Below are 16,494 nucleotides of genomic sequence, written 5' to 3' on the forward strand. Positions count from 1 at the left end.
GGGCAGGGTGGCAGCTCACTCCTTCCCGGCGTGGGTTTGGTGTCTGGGGAGCTCTGGGCTGCCCACCCCACAGGGCGTGCTGGTATCGGCTGTGTCTCGGCAGGCAGAGCCTGGGCAGCGAAGCCGTGTCTGCAGGAAGGCCCACGTATGTCCCCCTGCTGCTGCCCGGGCTGTGGCTCTCCTTGATCCCACCCAAATCCCCTGCTGCTGTAGCACAAGTGTCCGAAACGGTCAGCATTGGTGTGTTTCTCCTGGTTCTAGGAATAACGTCACGCATCTAACCTCTCTCAAACCCTTTCTGCCTTGTAGCTTTACTGCTCTTTAGGGAAATCACCGCTCCGAGCACCCGTGTGTCTCTGTAAAGCCCTTTTATTCCTGGTGGGCTGTTCTCAGGCTGCTGTCAGTACCAATCCTCTTCCTTTTCATGTCATTGCTGGACACCGCACGGGAGTGCGTCGAACAGCCCCAGCCCTCTTCTGAACAGCGCAGGCTGGGTTCTCCTGCCTCGCCAAGCTTTCCGTCCAGAAATATCTAACGACAATCGGCGTCGGGAGGCGCTGGCGCGTACTGGCTGCCTGCAGGAAGCTGATTGCCGCTGCACGCACCGTGGCTTTGTAGGAAGCGGATTGCATGCAGAAATCTGTGACTGTGGCGATATCCAGGGTGCAAGCCTGAAGCAGGGAGCTCCTCCTGAGCTGCCCGCTTGGTCCCGGGTGCTGCGCAGAGCTGGAGGGCTGCTGTGTCAGCTCAGGTGCCTGCCTTGGCTGCTACCTGCCGTGCAGCAAGAGCTGGTCTCGTCCAGAAGGTACCTCCTTGTGGCACCTTGTGGCAGGGATGATGGGGGAGCCTCCTGTGGAAGCACTTACTGCTCCTTGGAGGGCTTTGCCGGGACCGTGCGGGTTTCGTGTTGGCTTGCAGAGTGCAGCAAAAAACCTTCAGTGCTGCTTTATCCTCCAGGGAAAAGGCCACACAACCTAGAAGTGCTTGCAGGATGAAGCAAGTGTGGGAATCTGTGCCCCTGGATAAAAATTAAGGCCTGGAAGAGCCCAGCTTGCCTGCTCTGTAACGAGCTGCTGTGCTTCACTCAGATTCCTGCGATGCTGCCAGGCACGTCTGGCTGAGCGAGAGCATCCCCCCTAGGAAGGCAGCCGGGAGCCCGTGCCTTAAATCAGTCCTGGTGGTGGGGGAGCAGAGCCTGGTGCTGTGCTGGGTGCTTTCTGTGCCCCTTCCCCTCCTCTCCCTCTGCTCCCTCCCAAAAGAAGCCCTTGGGAGGCCTCTCCTGGGTGAGGGTTTTTTATTTTCTTTCCAGAGACCTTGACCGGAGCACAATCTGACGTTGGCAGTAGGGGGAAGGAAATGACAAGGGGGGAAAAAAAAAAAAGAAATGTTTTTGCTGCAATCCTCTCCCACGCACAATTTCCAGCTATGGGGATGCTGGATAAGCGTGCGGGACTGACACCGGGGCTGTGGAGGGCAGACCTTAGCCCAATGTGCTGGCACAGTGACGTGAAGGAGTAGACTTGGTCACAACATCTCACTTCCAGAGAAGTCCTTGAAGCTTTTCTTGCTTTGTGCTTTTTCCAAGGGAGGCCTTTGCCAAAGCTTTGCCAGATGGCAACGGTTCTGTGGAGTCTGCTCAAAAATGTGGGGATTAACTGGAAATAGCTCGTGACTTCATCCCTCCTGGTTCAGGGAAAACGTTGCTCTCGCCGTACTCATCCCTGTACCCTTGGGGATTGCTACAGAGAAGTCGCAACAGATCTGTGGGTTTTGGATTTTGTTGTGTGTTTTTTTTTTTTTTGTGGGGTGGGGAGAAAAACCTGGCAGGAAGAAAGCCAGGAAGGAGTCTGCGAGGCTGGGTGCTGGAACAGTGGAGGAGAAAGGCAGCAAGTGGAGTCTCCCTGTTCTCATTTGGGATCTGGTTGTAGGGTGATGGCGTGGGTGAGGAATGTGTAGGCCAGCCCTCCCATAGACGGCCGTGCCTCTTACGGTGGGCCGAGCGTCTCTACAATTGCTTTGGCTTTCAGGGTACTCCCTCGGGAACAGGCTGAGCGCTAAATAACCTGTTTGATGTGCCAGCTGGGCCCAAGAACTTGGCTAACTTTGCTGTGTGGGGTGGACAAAGGACTTGGTGACCCTCACCGACACACTTGTGTTGGTGAAAGCAATCCCCAGACGTGCCTGGTGTCTCTGCAGGGCGCACCTCGGGTGCTGTGCCTCCCCTCGTCTGTCGGTCTGTGCTGCAGCCAGGCTCTCACCTCGCTCCTAGAGCCTGTGCACGGCCTGGCACGGGTCTGGATGTTTGTGTTCCTTGCGTTTCCACAGCTCGTGCTGCTCTTTGTGCTCCAGAGCACAGAAAGCTCCCTGAACTCACAGCAGGACCAGCCTGGTGCTGGGTGGTCTCCCTGTTGGTGAGCAGGGACTGATGGGGTCAGGACCCCTTCCTCAAGGAGTGCTGCTTAGGTAATGTTGGTAATTTAATTTTAAGCAGCTGGCTTTTGATGCCTTCTGGCTGTCAGATGGTCTCACCGTGTTTCCTGAAGTCCTGCCTGCTCTCCTTTCCCGGTGAACGAGGCATGGGGCCAGGCAGGCTGGTGCTGGCTCTCCTTTTCCTGCTGTCCCCACGCAGGTTTGTTTTTTAGCACCCTAGCTCAGCCCTGTGCAGTCTAGCAGGGCTCCGCTCCAGCTGTGGTCTCCCAAAACCATCCTTTGGAAACCAGAGCAAGCTGAGGGTCCACGGACGCTGGCGCGGTGATGGGGTCGATCATGTTGTCAGCCCCCGCGGGGCACGGGGCTGCATCTGTGCTGGGGCAGGCAGGAGCAGGGCAGCGCCAGGTGCTCCTGTGCAAAGAACAAGCTGTGCTGGCTCCGCTTAGCCCAGGCAGGGTGGCCCTGTGGTCTCTGCGTGGATCACTGGCTCTGAAACACAAAGGATCCGTGGAAATGCTGGATCCCGGTTGTTTCACTGAACTAGAGTGAAAGATGCACTGAAACTCTGAAGAAAAGACATTTATTCTGTTTACCTGCCTCGTGCTGCTGCTGATGTATGGTACCCTCTGGGTTTTGTAGTGCTGGGTAAGGCAGACAGCGTGTTTGGAAGTAGCTAACAGCCCGCTGAAGGGTCCCCCAGCGTTGTGCAGGACTGTTACAAGGACATGGGGCCGTCTCCCCTGCCCGCGGTGGGTTTTGTGCCAGCTTATTCCCACCCGTGTGCCTTCCTTCAGGACCTGGGGGGGGGGTTAAGTGATGGCTCCTGCTGAGCAGCTAACCGGCAGCCGCTGGCAGTGCAGCTCTGTTCTTGGCGTGCTGACCTGCAGACGTTGGGAATTCCTTCTGTTGGTGTCAGTCTGCGTACAGCGCAGGCGTACCTGCTTGTTCAGCCTGGTTCTGGAACGTGTAACGATGTCAGCTTCTCTTCTGCTCCCACCCTCACAGCTGTTGACGCTCAGCAACTGCTCCGGACGGATGTCCCCGGTGTGAGGCCCCGGCTCCCGTACCATGTACCAGTCCGCCTTCGTGCCGCGGGAGTTCTGCCCGGCCGTCGTCCCGCCGCCCGCCTACACCTACCTGCCCCTACGGGCGGGGAGAGCGGAAGAGGCCGCCGGCTCCGTGATGTTCCCCCCCATCCACATGCACAACTTCTACAGCCGCCCCGTCACCTTCGTGGTGGACAGGAACGGCTACCCTGACTACGCGGGAGGCCAGGTGGAGTATCATCACCTCTACGGTGCCTCCCACCCCTACTTCCCCCCGTACTACGCCTGGCACTTCCCCCCTGTGCTCCCCATCCCTCTGTACAACCCCTATCCAAGCTACAGTCCCTACGCCGCCTACCAGAGGGCGGATCAGTATCGAGACACGTGGCCGGAAGGCTTCACGATGAGAGGGGAGCTTCAGTGGGGGAAGCTTGGGAAGGTGTTTGGGCCGAGGAAAGAGCTCCCGGAATTCGTGAAGGATGATCTGCGGAGGGTTTATGGCACCTACCCACGGACCAGCGTCTCCATAACCTACCGGAAAGGGGAGTTCTTGGTCAAGGGAGACCCCAAGGTAGGAGAGCAGGAATATACGGTGGAAAAAAAGGTCATCCAGAGGGCCCTGACCCCCAGCGCCAGCGAGGCGGACGACAGCAGCGAGGACCGGAATCGGAAGAAGAAAAAGAAACTGCGACACTGATGCGGCCTGTCGCCCCAGGGACAGATGCTCCGGAGCCCCCCGTGGGAGCCAGCTGGCAGCGGCTCTCGGTGCAGCCGGGAAGTAGCACAAGCAACGGGTGCCCCCACTGGCTCCTAACTGCTCCCCCCTCCTCCACGAGCTCGCGGCAGCTTCACCCCGTCCGATGCACGACGCCCGTCCTGTGAAGAAACCACCTGGCACTTGACTCTCTGTCGGGCCGGCTCTTTGGTCCCGGTTTTGTAACGAACGTTTGCTTCCCACTGGTTTGGTTGAGCGGTCACGGTCTGGTGAGGGGATCCCCAGGCAGCAGCCCTTGCCTAGAAGCTGGGCCTCTTCCCACCCTGTCCGAGGGAGGTTCCTGGAAGCCGGGTCCCTTCCTGGCACTCATCTGCGGAGATGGAATCTGGATTTCCTCCAAGCTGGAGGCAGCGCAGGTCCAGAGGGGAGAGCAGTTCTTAGGCACTGTAAAGAGCAATCGTCTGCACGTCTCGTCACTGGTTTATGGCCGCACCGCTGTGCTTGCTCACGGTGTGACGCCTCCGCGCGGCACTTCCCTGCACGCTGGCAGATCTCGGTGTCCCTGTCCCCTTACACTTGGTGACCTGGTGCTCGTTTTCCCTGGCCGTGTGTCCTTGCTGAAATTGCTGCTGGAGGCCCTGCCCTGGGTCTGGCTCAGCTCTGCTCGGAGGTGCTGGCTTGCTGCTGAGGCTCCTGGAGCTGCAGCACCTCCACGGGTGGGTCTCCTGGGAGGGGGGGGCCTGAGGTGTGCTGGAAACCCTGAGGGGTGTGAGGGGCCGGGGCTGAGTCTGACTTGCTTGTGAACTTCTGTACCTTTTAAATGATTATAAATAAACAATAAAAAACCAAATGCAAATAGTTAAATTTCTGCTCTTTAGCTGCCTGACTGCAGCCTGCTGCAAACAGCTCGCTACCTGTTCTGGCACCTTCCTGTGAAGTCAGGAGCTTGACCCGTGCAGCTCATCCCTTCAGCTGTCTCCTCATTTTCCTGGCTCGTAACTGAGCCCCCAGTGCCCAGTGGGATGCCATGGAGATGTAGTCCCTGACTCTCACGTCCTCACAATTTAATTGCCGTGTTCGATGTGCTTCTCAGGCTGCTTTGAGATTCTGCTTTTGCTCACCTTCAGCACAGCAAAGGAGGGAGCCTGGGAGGGGCGCACTTGGGGCCCTCAGTGGCTCTGAATTACTGCAAAGGAGAAGCAAGTGGATGCATTACATAAACCAACGCAACAGCTCTGCTTGCTTAAGCAATTGCCAGAACAGCTCAGCAACGATCTGGATTTCCCCTTCCCCAATCGGTTTCTTCGAAACGGGTGAGCTCTGCTGCTAGAGAAAGCAGTGAGAGGCCTGAACCAGAAAAAAAAAAAAAAAAAAAAACTGCTGCAGAAACCTCAGACCAAGCTGCTGCTGCATGGCTGCGCTGCAAGCAGCGGGGCTTGCTGGAGGGGCCACGGTCGTGCTCTGCTCAATGACTGGCAGCCGACCAGGCCTGCCCTGATCACTAGTGTAGGAGAAAAGCAATTACTCTTAGCTCTTTGCTCTCCCTTGGCTAAGCAGAGCATCCTCTACATGCAGGCGTGGAGGTGCTGGCGAGATGTCTGCTGTCCCTCCACCAGCAGCTGCTCCTAGGGGCAAAGTTTGTGTTAGATGCTTGCGGGTGATGCAGCACTCGGGTGGATTTTCTCCCATGTGGATGCGGGGTGCATGTGGATTATTTTTTTTCGCATCCCCTGTAGCTGGTGCAGGTAGGGCTGATAAAGGGGAACATGGGGCTTGCGTTCTGATAGTGATCAGATGCTGCACAAATTGCCAGGACCTGCGTAATTCATCCTAAACGCTGCTATTCCAGGCATGCCTGGTACCGGTTTTGCACCATGTTGTAATGGAAAAAGTCCCTGAAACTTGATGTGGGCAGCCAAAACCTCTCAGAGGCATGTGAGGGATGGCTGGAAAGAGCCAATTGTCTCCACAAAACTTTCCCTGAGGTAACTCTGCTGGGTTCCCCGGGTACCTGCCAGCAGCCCTGGCTCCCGCAGCCTCTCCTGTCCTGCTGGGGACACCTCTGGGGCTGGCAGGGAGGGAGCAGGCACAGCCCACGGCTTTACCCAGCCCCTTCTGTTTATCTTCTCCCAAGTCTTGTTTGGTTTTGCTGCCCGGACTCTGTACAGGAGATTGCTGGGCACACCCAGGCCCTTGTTCTGACCATGTGTATTTTTAGCACAGGTTTACGATCATCAGGAGGCAGCAATGTATTTTCTGAAGTGCCGTTCTGCTCCCAGATGGAAGAAACACGCTGCAGTTGGGCTCTTTTTGCCTCCTGGGGAAGCCGGTGACGAGCGCCCACCACCTCAAGCAGCGCTTTGACCGTGATTTTCCCCTGGTGGCCGTAACTCACCTCCACCCCGACTTGGGTCTCCCCACAGGAGCAAAGACTCACACGTTCATTGCAGGCGCAGCGCTCTGCTGCTCTCTCTTCTTGGAGGTTTGAGGCTTATTTGCTGCCCAGCTGCAGAACTGAATCCATAGGGCATTTTGGGGGTGCTCTAACGCCTATGGAATTCAGTTCTCAGAGCCAAGCAGCCAGTGCGCGCTGCCTTCCCGTCGGCCCGCCCGGCTGCGTCTCCATCTGCGGGGAGGAAAAAATAGAAAAGAGCTCAGGGTGCTGGCGATGATGATGACACAGCGCAGGCAGCGAGCTGACACACATTCTGCAACTGGGAGCCGCTGCGAGGAGAGGGCTCTGGCACCTCCTGCTCTGCCCCAGACGCAGCGCATGCAGCTGTGGCTTTATTTGGAAGCGTTGCTCAAGCTGGCTGCTGTTTTTTTTTTTTTTTTTTTTTTTTTTTTTTTTCCCAACGCTTCCACGTGTCACCCTGTCACTTGGAGCTGCTGCGGGGTTTCGTGCCGGCCCTGAGCTCTGTAACCTGCTGGAGCTGGGAGGGAAACACGGCTTCTTCCAGATGTGGTCGTCATTCGCAGGTGCCTGAGGAAGCCTGCCTGCATGTTTGCCTCGTGCGTGGGCAGCGATGCAGCACGTCCCTCGGCGTAAGCTGCTCTTCCTCTGCTTGTCCCTCTCTGAAGGGGCACAGCAGGGCAGGGGCAGCACTGGGGGGACTGCTCGGTGCTCTTGTAGCAAAACCAGTGCTTGCTGAACCCCCTTGAGCTGGGATGCACGGGCTGCTGGATGGAGACGTGTTGCGCTGCAGGTGGAGTACAAGCCTGCCCGCCTGGGGCTGCAAGAGTCCCCAGGGCAATTCTGCAGCTCGAAATGAAGCAGTGAAAGGCATTTTCCAGGCAGCAAGGTCCCTTCCAGCCAGCTCAGATACAGCAGATGGGGGAAGGTTGGGGCTGGGCTGGGACATCCTGGTGCACCCAGCAGCCACGCGTGCGCCCTTTGCTCCCTGCCAGCCCCACGCCTGGTTTGGGAAAAGCATGGGGCAGGTGGGGACCCCTGTGAGCTGCTCAAAACGATGTTCATTTTCAACCAAACCAGGAGGCTGGGCTGGCAGCTGACATGCACAGAGAGGCGTTTTTTGGCTCAGCGGTGGTTTGACAGGGCTGTGACGGCAGCAGCAGCGCGGGGTGGCCGGGGAGGGAGCGCAGCTGGCGGGGGGCTGCGGCTCTGCCTGCGCGCCGGAGACGAGCCCCCGGCTCTGGTGGAGCAGCAGAGGGACGGGAAATGACACTCGCGCTTTGGAGCCCCGACAGAGATTTTGGTGGGGGAAATACCCAGCAAATGTCTGCGCCGGGAGCCAACTCCACGGTTACTCAACAGCCGCCCTGGGGCTCTATTTTTGTCTGCCCACGGGGAGCCGAGATCAGCCGGGGCAGCGCGAGCCCACCGTGCCTCCCCTGCTCCCACTGAGCTCACTGTGCTGGGGAGGGAGCGGTGGGCTCAGGGACCCGGCTGTGCTATTTTTCAGGCTGCTGTGGCTTGGTGGAGAGGTTTTGATAGCCCTGAGACCCCCACGCTGAGAAAAGCGGGGTGATTTCCCTCCTCCTCTCCTCTGGAGATGCTACGGCTGCAGCAGGCTGTTGGGGTCTGGCTGGGGGGTGCTGGTATTCAGCCCCAGGTAGAGACTGGGGGCTTCGGGGTGCAGCTTGTGTCCAGGGGCTCCTTGGCCAGCCTTTGGCTGTTTAAATATGTTGAAATCCTTTGTGCTTTCCTTTCCCATGCTGTAAAACTCCTCCCCGATGTGTTTCCCCCAAAGGGCTGCAAGATGCTGCCACCCAAAGCGCTGGCCACCCGCCTTCAGCCCTTGGCCACCCCAAGCAGCTCCGCTTCCAGGAACCAAAAGGCAAAGGCGAGGGAAAAGCCTTCCCCGGCCTTCCTCCGCGTGCTGCTTTTCACAGAAAGGGGAAGAGTTTCAAGCAGAGGAGCTGGGGTGTTAACCCCCACACCCCCGCCCCGCTGGTGCCTGGGGAGGTGACGGGTGCGGGGGCCGTGCAGGGCAGCGCAGTGGCAGCCTGGCACGTGCCCTGCTGTGCCCTGTCCCCATGCACGCCCAGACAGAGCAGGGCCAGCTCCAGGCAAGCTCTTTTTGGGGCAGCCCATCTCCCGAAGGCCCCGGGGCAGCGTGAGCTGGGCGCGAAGGGAAGCGCGCAGGGGCTGAGGTGCAAACTCCAGGCTCTGGCTGTTTCCTCTCGCTTGTGGCTGTTCCTGCAAGCAGCACCCCTGGCACCAGGGACATCCCCGGGGCACAGCACCACGGGCAGCTGCAGGAGGAAGGGGCATGCGAGCCCCCCAGCGGCGCTGGGCTCCTGGGACTGCCCTCCTGCTTTTCCCAGCCGTCCTCTTCTCAAATGGTGCCTATCTGGGGTTTTGGGGAGCCTGATATGCCGGCGCAGCTCCCCACGTGCCAGGCTCATCTCCCCCTCTGGACTCTGCCTCTGCTTTTTGGTGTCCCCATCCCCAGGCTGCCCCTGCCCGCAGGGTCCCCACGCTGGGTCCGATACGTGTCCCCTGCTGGGCCCAGCTCCCATGGCCCAAAAATGCTGGCGAGATGAGAGACACCCCAGGCAAGCGGGTGTCCAGCGGGATGCTGCTGCTGCTGTGGGGTTTCCTACGTACTGGGGCCGAGTGAATCGACCTGGGGGAGCCCCTGCTCCCCCGTTTGCTTCCCCTGCAGTGAGTGAACGCTTTCAGCGAAGAAATAACCCCACTGAGCAACCCAGCCCTGGCCCTGAGAGCAGAGCAGAGACGGCCCTGCTGGCAGGCTGCCCACGAGCCGCGCTGCGCAGGGAGGCGAAGGGAGGGCGAGGGAAGCAACAGCAGGAGGGGGCACCGCGGGTCGGGGCACCGCACCCGGGCATCACACGAGTGCAAGCCCCCTGTGTCTTTGCCAGAGCTCAGCCTCCTTGCCAGGACCCCAGGTACCGCCGCGCAGCTGTGAAAAGATTTTTTGCTCTACGGGGCTGAGGAAGAAGCAGCGCCCTGCTTTTGGCACTGCCAGCTAATTAGCACGGGAGCTACTGATTAGGCAGGACGTGCCCAGGGCCGGGCAGCGGTGTCGCGTGGGCGTTCATCCAGCCTGCCTTGCTTTGTCTTCCCAGGAAGCCTGCAGAAATAGTTACACACAACCCCCCCCCACCACCACCATCCCGAGTTAAGATATCAGCGGGATGGGTCCGGTTTCGCAGATCACCCAAAAAACTACCGATAAAACCGAGGCTGGTCTGGAGATGCTCATGCCCACGGGTCTGGCAGCCTCTGCCAGGAGCCAGCGCGCTGTGACCGGCAGTGAGACCTCAGCACATCCGTGCTTTGGCTCCCTGGGGACAGCAGCAGCAGGGGAACCCCCCCCTCCCCCGGCCATGCCAGCACCCCGTGGCTCCGGCAGGGACCCCGCAGAGCACGACCCCGGCACTCACCGTCAGCTCCTGCCCCGGCTCCGTCTCTGCCGCACCGTGACTGCGAGCCGCGCGGCCGGAGGCACCGTTAAATATCGCAGCCGACTTACTCACTTCTCTTCCTGGACGGCGGCGTGCAGGGTTTCCACCCACTTCTTTCACCTTTGGTTTCCAGGCTTTCTGAGAAAAGGGGAAGCCGTGGGAGGGAGCGACCGGCATCCCCGTGCCAGGGACGCAGCCTCCGGGAGCTCGTGGCCCCCAGGAGGGGGTCCCAGGACGGGGGCCCCCGGGAGCCTCTGGGAGCTCGCTGCGTGGTGCTGTGGGGCCGGGGGGCTTCTCCTCCCTGGCACGGCTCGGGGGAGGCTCAGCCTCTGCCTTCGGGGACGAGAAGTCCCCGCAGGACTTGGACGCCTCCTGGCATTGCCCAGCCACCTCCTCCCTTGCTGCTGTGCTAACGCAGCTCCTCTGCGAGCGGTGTCGGTGCTGGGGCTGACATCCACGTCACCCGCACCTGCGGCGAGCACAGTCCGTCCTCAGCCCGCAGAGCCCTGTGCTTTTAACCCCGCAGCATCCCCTCAGCACCTCGCCGGGACGCGTACAGCACCGCGGCCGGGCAGGTGCCCTGGCGAGGGGAGCGCACGGGCCTGGCGGGATGGCTTTTCCGTCAGGTCACGTTGCCCGGCGTCCTGTTCCTGTCCTGTCCCCCTCTGGCCGCCGTGCGCCCGACCATTGTTCTGCTCAGAACTGACGTCAGGTCCCCCGGGGTTCCCCTCCGCCCGCGGTTTGGAAACGAGAGGCTGGGGCCCCGGCGGAGCCAGTGCTCCTCGCCCTCGCGCCTTAATGGACGGATCGATCGATCGCGGAGAGCGGCACGCGGGGCGGGGGCATGCCCTGCTGCTCCTCGCTGCCCGCAGAGCCACCCGTGTGCTTAGATAATGTTTGCCCGGTGTTTTCATCTTCTGGGGGCCGCCGGGCGTTTCGGGGGCAGGAAGCGCCCGGAAGGCTGCGGGGATGAGATTACCGAGCCGCAGGGCCGCTGTGCGCCGCGCCGCCGGCCAGGCCCCGCTGGCTTATCTGTGCCCCGAGCGCGTGACGAGCACTCGAGCTGCAGCCCACGGATTTACCGTGCAGTGCCCAAAGCAGCCGGCGTCACCGATTTGGGGACCCGTGCCTGCAGGCGGCCCGACGTGGGTTTGGCCGCACGCCCCAGCTTTGCGTGGTCTCAGCCCCACACCTCCCTCACAGCAGGGACAGGGCTGGACGGGAACTCTGTGACCTCCAGTTTCTCCCGTTTCCCAAGTGAAGGCAGCCTGCAGCAGGTCGAGGCAGGCGCTGTGCAAGGCGACAAGACCCGCTCCCTCCTCCTGAGGCTGGCCAAGACCCCTGGGTGGGATGGGGCCGGGCGCTTCCCCAGCCCCAGGGCTGCTCTCAGGCCGTGCGCAGCACGGCAGCAGCAGCTCAGCCCTGAAGCAGACACTAGAGAATCCCACGGAGCGGAAAGCACATCTTTCTCCCTGCCCTTTGGGGTGAGGGATGCAGTGAGCCGGGGGCAGTTTGGGCTCAGCGGGTGCCTCTGAGGTATTTGCGGACCTGCTCAGAGCCCGCTACCTGGCGAGCCATTTTTGCCCCGTGACAGATGTTCCCATCCTTTGGGACCTTTTTCCCCCTGGCCACATGGATAAAAACTGGGTGATGTTTCCTTAATCTCCAGGAGTGGGGGGAAATGGAAATGAACAGGGGACGCACACGGGACTTGGGAGCCATGGAGCCGTCCCTGCATGCCTGCAGCACCGGAGGAAGCAGGGCAGGGCGGGGGGAAGGGAGTTTCTCGGGTTGTTTTTCCCCTCAAGGTTCCTGTTTCCCCTCCAGCCCCGCTCCACGCGTACCGGCAGCCCTCCCCATGCCCTTGAAGCGGGGAGGAAAAGGAAAAAAGGAACGGTCGGGGATGAACGGGGGAGAAACTGCAGGGCTGAGTCACTCCTCGGAGAGCTCTGCGTCCGGGCAGGGTCCCCCTGAGCCCCCCCCTAGGGACGGTCAGGCTCAGCCGGTGGCTGTGCGTCGTCTGCCACCGGCCCTGGCGGGTTTCCATCGCACGGCAGGAAGGCTTCCCGGCGGCCAAAGAAGCAGAAGCGAGAGCGAAGGCGTGCGGCGAGCGGGGCGGCCGCCAGCGTCCTGCCCCTGCTGCGGGGAACGCGCTGCTCTGAGCGGAAACGGCACCGGGGGGGGGGGCCAGGCACCCCTGGGGGGATGTATCCCAAAAGGAGCTTCCTGACCGAGGGGTGGCTTTGGGTTAGCGATGGGACTCGGGGTGGCAGCCTGCAAGGTGGGCGGCCCCGCTCGCCTCACGTGTTTTTGGCGAGGATGGGGGGAAAGGCGTGGGGCTGGAGTTCCCCACGGGTTGGCAGGGGTTGGTGGGGGCGGAGGGTTGATGAGGGGGCTGGAGGCACCCTGAAGGTCACAGGGTGGAAACGTTTCCTCCAGGAAAGGGCACCCTGGGGCTCGGCACCCCCAGAAATGACTTGGGGAGCAGGGTGAGCCCGGTGTACCTCCACCTCCAGCCCCTGCGGCAGCCCCCCAGAAGCCCAGCTGGTGCTGGTGCTGGTGCTGGTGCTGGTGCTGGTGCTGGGAGTGATTGCGCCATCGTGCTGCTGCTTCCCCGCGCTCTGCGCCCAGGGCTGGTGTTTCCCCGAAATGTAAACCCCCCGATGGTCAAAGCCATGTTCCTGCCAGCCTCAGGAGCTGCGTGTGGCCGGAGCAGGATGGGGCCCGGGACAGGTCCAGATGTGGGACTCGCCCAGTGCAGCGGCTCCGAGCTCCCGCACCCCCCTCTAGCGGCAAATCCTAGAGGGTTTTGCCGCTGGGACAGGGGGCACAAGGGGACCCCTCGCCCTGATCACCCCCACGTTGGGATCCCTGGCCCCAGCCGGGTTAGGGACCACGTTACACGTGCCAGGAGGCTTCTGCCTGGCACAGGACGGGCAGCGGGTGTCCCCGCACTGCTCCACGCCCCCCAACACCCGATGAGGAGTCCGGGGAGATGGCGGTGCTGGGCTCCTGCCGCAAGCTGGTGGGCAGCGAGGGGAGCGCAGCGCTGCACCCACACCCTGCCACCCCGACGGGGGCTCGCGGGGGGCTCCTTGCCCTCCGTGCCCCCGTCAGCATCGTGCAGGGGCGCGAGGGCTGCAGCACGCAGGTGCTGCCAGGTGCAGAGCTGCAAATCCCCGGGCCGGGAATCGGCGCGGCATCGCTCCCGGAAATCCAGCCGGGGTCCACCCACTGCTTGTAGAGGAAAGTGCGGTGAATCACCCGTGCGGGGAAGGAAAACGCAGCGAGCGTGGGCCTTCGGGGCCTCCCCGGGCAGGCCTGCTGCAGGAGGGGGGCATGGAGGGAGCAGCCCCGGGGGGGTGGCCGAGCCCGTCCCAGCCGGCAGCAGCGCTCTGCTCCCCGCAGGGCAGCCCCACAGGCTGTTTGCCAGGCAGACATCCCAGCCAGTGGCACTTGGAGAGAAACGTTTTTCTCTGGAAAAGAAATGGTTCTGGGTCTGGGTTTGGTATAACACGGACTGGGCTGCTGCGGCTGCCCAACACGGGGGTGCAAAGCCCTTGGGATGGCCTGCGGTGCTCCCCCTGGTCTGCCGGGGTCCTCTGATATCCCTCAACCCCGTGGGCTGTCTCTGGTACCCCACGGTGCAACGAGCAGCAGGTGAGAAGAGATCTGTGTGTCCACAAAGAGCCGTGTTATCTTCCAGCCACATCAGACTCTCAGGACAGACACCTCCTTACAGCAAGCGCTTGGCGCTGTGCCCGAGGGCTGCAGCAAGGGCAGGCGGTGCTGGGCTCGGACAGCAGCCGGGGGGCACTAGGGATGGGGTCTGGGCTCCTTGGGACCCGCCGGTGACGGGAAGGGCAGATTGCAGGCACCTGCTGCCAGCTGATAAAGGACGCTGCAGGCAGCCCCCCCCCCGCTGCTGTGCCCATGGAGAGCTGCCTCCCTCCCCGTGCTGTGCCCTGGGCTCCTCAGAAACCCTCCAGGAGCAGCAGGTGAGGGAGGATTTTTTTGGGGGAAAAAGCCTCAAACCTGTCTGAGACCCTAGGTGGGGAGGTGAGGGGTGGGCCCCTGGGTGCGGAGGCGGGGGGTGATGCCCCAATGCTGGGGGCAGATTTGGGAGCAAGTGGCCCTGCTCGTGGCAGGGGGACGTGGAGCAGCGGTGGCTCTGTGGGGACACGGGAAGCGTGGCCGGGAGCAGGCACTAGAGGGCTGCATCCTCCTGCTGTTGCTGTCAGACGTGGCTCCAACCACGCAGCTGGAAATGCTGATGGGTCTGGAATGGGCTCGGTTACCCGCTGGAGAGAGCTGGGTAACTTTGCAGAATTAGCATTTACCCTCTGTGTGACCAAGATGGCGTGGTTTTTTTTTATCACTTTAATTCCAATTTTCTGAAGCTCTGCTTCTGTCTGAGCAAATTTGCACAGCAGAAAGAAGCAAATCGTGGCTCTGCTGAGGCTATGCGGGGCTTGCCCTGTTCCCTGAGCCCTCAGGAGCTGCAGTGGCAGAGCACTTGCCCAGGGAAGGCTGCCTCCTTGGCAGCAGCCTCCTGCTGAGGAATGGGGGTCCCTTTCACTTTAGGACCAGCTGTGATTCTCCTTCCATCCCTCAGAGCTCTCGAGCGGTTGCTTGCTGTACTGAGGCCCTCCAGGAGCTCCCACCTCACTGCAGTTCTGTGTCCTGCTCCTGATGACCTTCCCTGCTCTTGTAGATGGACCTCTCCTCGCATCCTGGGTGCCTGATGCTCAAGATGAAATCTGTGCTGCAGTCTGAGCACGCTGAGAACACGTCTCCAGATCCCACGTACAAGCCCATGTCAGCAAGCTTGAGCTGATGCAGCCTGAGCGTGTCTTTAGGGGAGCCCCGTGCCCCACCAGGTGCTGTCCCTGGCCAGCAGCAGGCCGTGGAAGTCCTGGTGCTTTCATTTTTGTTACTGCTCCTCGGGGTATCTGAGGTGTTTGCTTTCAGTGGGTTCAGTCTGAGTCATCTTCCTGCCCTGCCCTGCTGACAGCAGGGGATGGAAATGCTCCCCTCGGTGCCTGCCCTCAGCGGTGGGACAAGCACTGAAAGCACGTGGCAGCCTCCTCTGCTTGGAGCAGGGCTGAGCACGGTCCTGCTGCTGGTGTCCCGGCTGGGATGCTCTCATATGGCAAGAGCAGCAGCGAGTTCAGGCCGCCCTCCTTGCTTCGGCTTGCCCTCGCTCATTGTGCAGCTGAGGTTTGCCTGGTAAAACACTTCCGAGGCCTGCTGGAGGCACCAGGCAGACACAGAGCAGAGTCCCCTCTGCTTCGTGCGTGCTAGTTTGAGTGTGGCTGTATTATTTGACCTAACATGTGGGTAAATCTTTGGGTCCATCGCAAGAGACGTGGGCTGTCCTTGGGCACACAGAGCTGCATGGCCGAGAGGCAGCTGCAGTGCTCTGAGTGCCTCTGTACCCGGGAGGGAGAGGGTGAAGTAAAACCTCTGCTCTGAAAGGTGCCAGCAGCATGGGAGAAGTGTTTGTCCACGAGGGTCTCTACTTGATTGCGCTGGGCCAGAGCCCTGCCTTTGTAATAACTCTGCTTGGGGGGAATAAAAGACAATCCCCATGTGCATCGGGTGTGGGGAAAACTGCGTGAACTCGTTAGGATAAGAGAATATGTGCAGGTATTGCTTGGCATGCAGGTAAAGCAAAGGCAAGGGAAGAAAAAGCCAGCTTTGGAGTCTGTGCTCCCGCAGCAGGAGAGGCCCTTCAGCTTTATTGCTCTGTCAGCACAGGCTCGTGGAGGAGTTCAAAAGGAACCCTAAATCAGATTTGCTTTATATCGTATCAGGCAGGATAATCATATTTACTTCTCTCTGAAAACCGGAGCTTTCAATTTCAGACCAGATTAAGAAGTTGTCCTCTGATCTACATTTCAGGAGACTGTAATTGGGAACAGGAGGTCAGGCACTTCAGAGGCTGCTGCTTGTACGCTGAACACTCAGGATTAGCATCGCTGCGTCTCATTTCATGGAAATAAATTCCGAGAGTTGCTACCTTTGCAGACATTTTGGAATTGAATTGCTTTCTCTTAGCAGTGTTAAACTCCTCTCCGTTTTCTGGAGAGGAAACCCGATCGATACCTGGTTGTGTTGGGTCGCTGCAGGTGCGGAAGCCTGACAGCTCTTATCAAACGTGGGACAAGAAAGGGGAAACCAAGCTGTGCCTTTGGAAGCTTCCTTTTTGGGCTCCCTTCTCCTGCCTTTGAGCATTTCTACAAGTGGCTGTTGGCCTGCACCAGCAAGGTGAGGACCTTCCTGACCAGCCTTCACAGGCAGGGCTGCCCTGTGGTCCTGGGATTGGAGGTGTTTGGGTATTTATTTTTACCTCTTGGGAGATGATTGTGCTGTGGCTTCACAGAAGTATTTGACCTCTGCTTTCCTGTC

The 16,494-nt window shown here is 60.5% G+C and overlaps 2 protein-coding genes and 1 long non-coding RNA gene across 3 annotated transcripts; 2 read left to right on the forward strand and 1 right to left on the reverse strand.

Annotated features, from left to right (window-relative positions):
• The first annotated feature begins 3,498 nt into the window (after window positions 1–3,498).
• On the forward strand, window positions 3,499–4,173 carry C7H10orf95 (chromosome 7 C10orf95 homolog). Its single transcript, XM_013174473.3, has one exon. The coding sequence runs from the start codon at window positions 3,499–3,501 to the stop codon at window positions 4,171–4,173; it is 675 nt and encodes a 224-aa protein (XP_013029927.1).
• Window positions 4,174–5,169: 996 nt separating this feature from the next.
• LOC136791218 (uncharacterized) lies at window positions 5,170–10,750 on the reverse strand. Its single transcript, XR_010832710.1, has 3 exons — window positions 10,553–10,750; window positions 10,063–10,221; window positions 5,170–6,817 (listed from the first exon to the last, which is right to left on the reverse strand). It is a non-coding gene; the product is annotated as an uncharacterized lncRNA (long non-coding RNA).
• Window positions 10,751–10,878: 128 nt separating this feature from the next.
• LOC125182416 (uncharacterized) lies at window positions 10,879–15,981 on the forward strand. Its single transcript, XM_067000300.1, has 2 exons — window positions 10,879–14,081; window positions 14,699–15,981. Exons 1-2 carry the CDS (start codon window positions 12,747–12,749, stop codon window positions 14,774–14,776), a joined length of 1,413 nt encoding a protein of 470 aa, XP_066856401.1. The 5' UTR covers window positions 10,879–12,746; the 3' UTR covers window positions 14,777–15,981.
• Window positions 15,982–16,494: the final 513 nt, after the last annotated feature.

This window comes from Anser cygnoides, chromosome 7 (assembly GCF_040182565.1).
Source record: "Anser cygnoides isolate HZ-2024a breed goose chromosome 7, Taihu_goose_T2T_genome, whole genome shotgun sequence".
Lineage (NCBI taxonomy): Eukaryota > Metazoa > Chordata > Aves > Anseriformes > Anatidae > Anser > Anser cygnoides.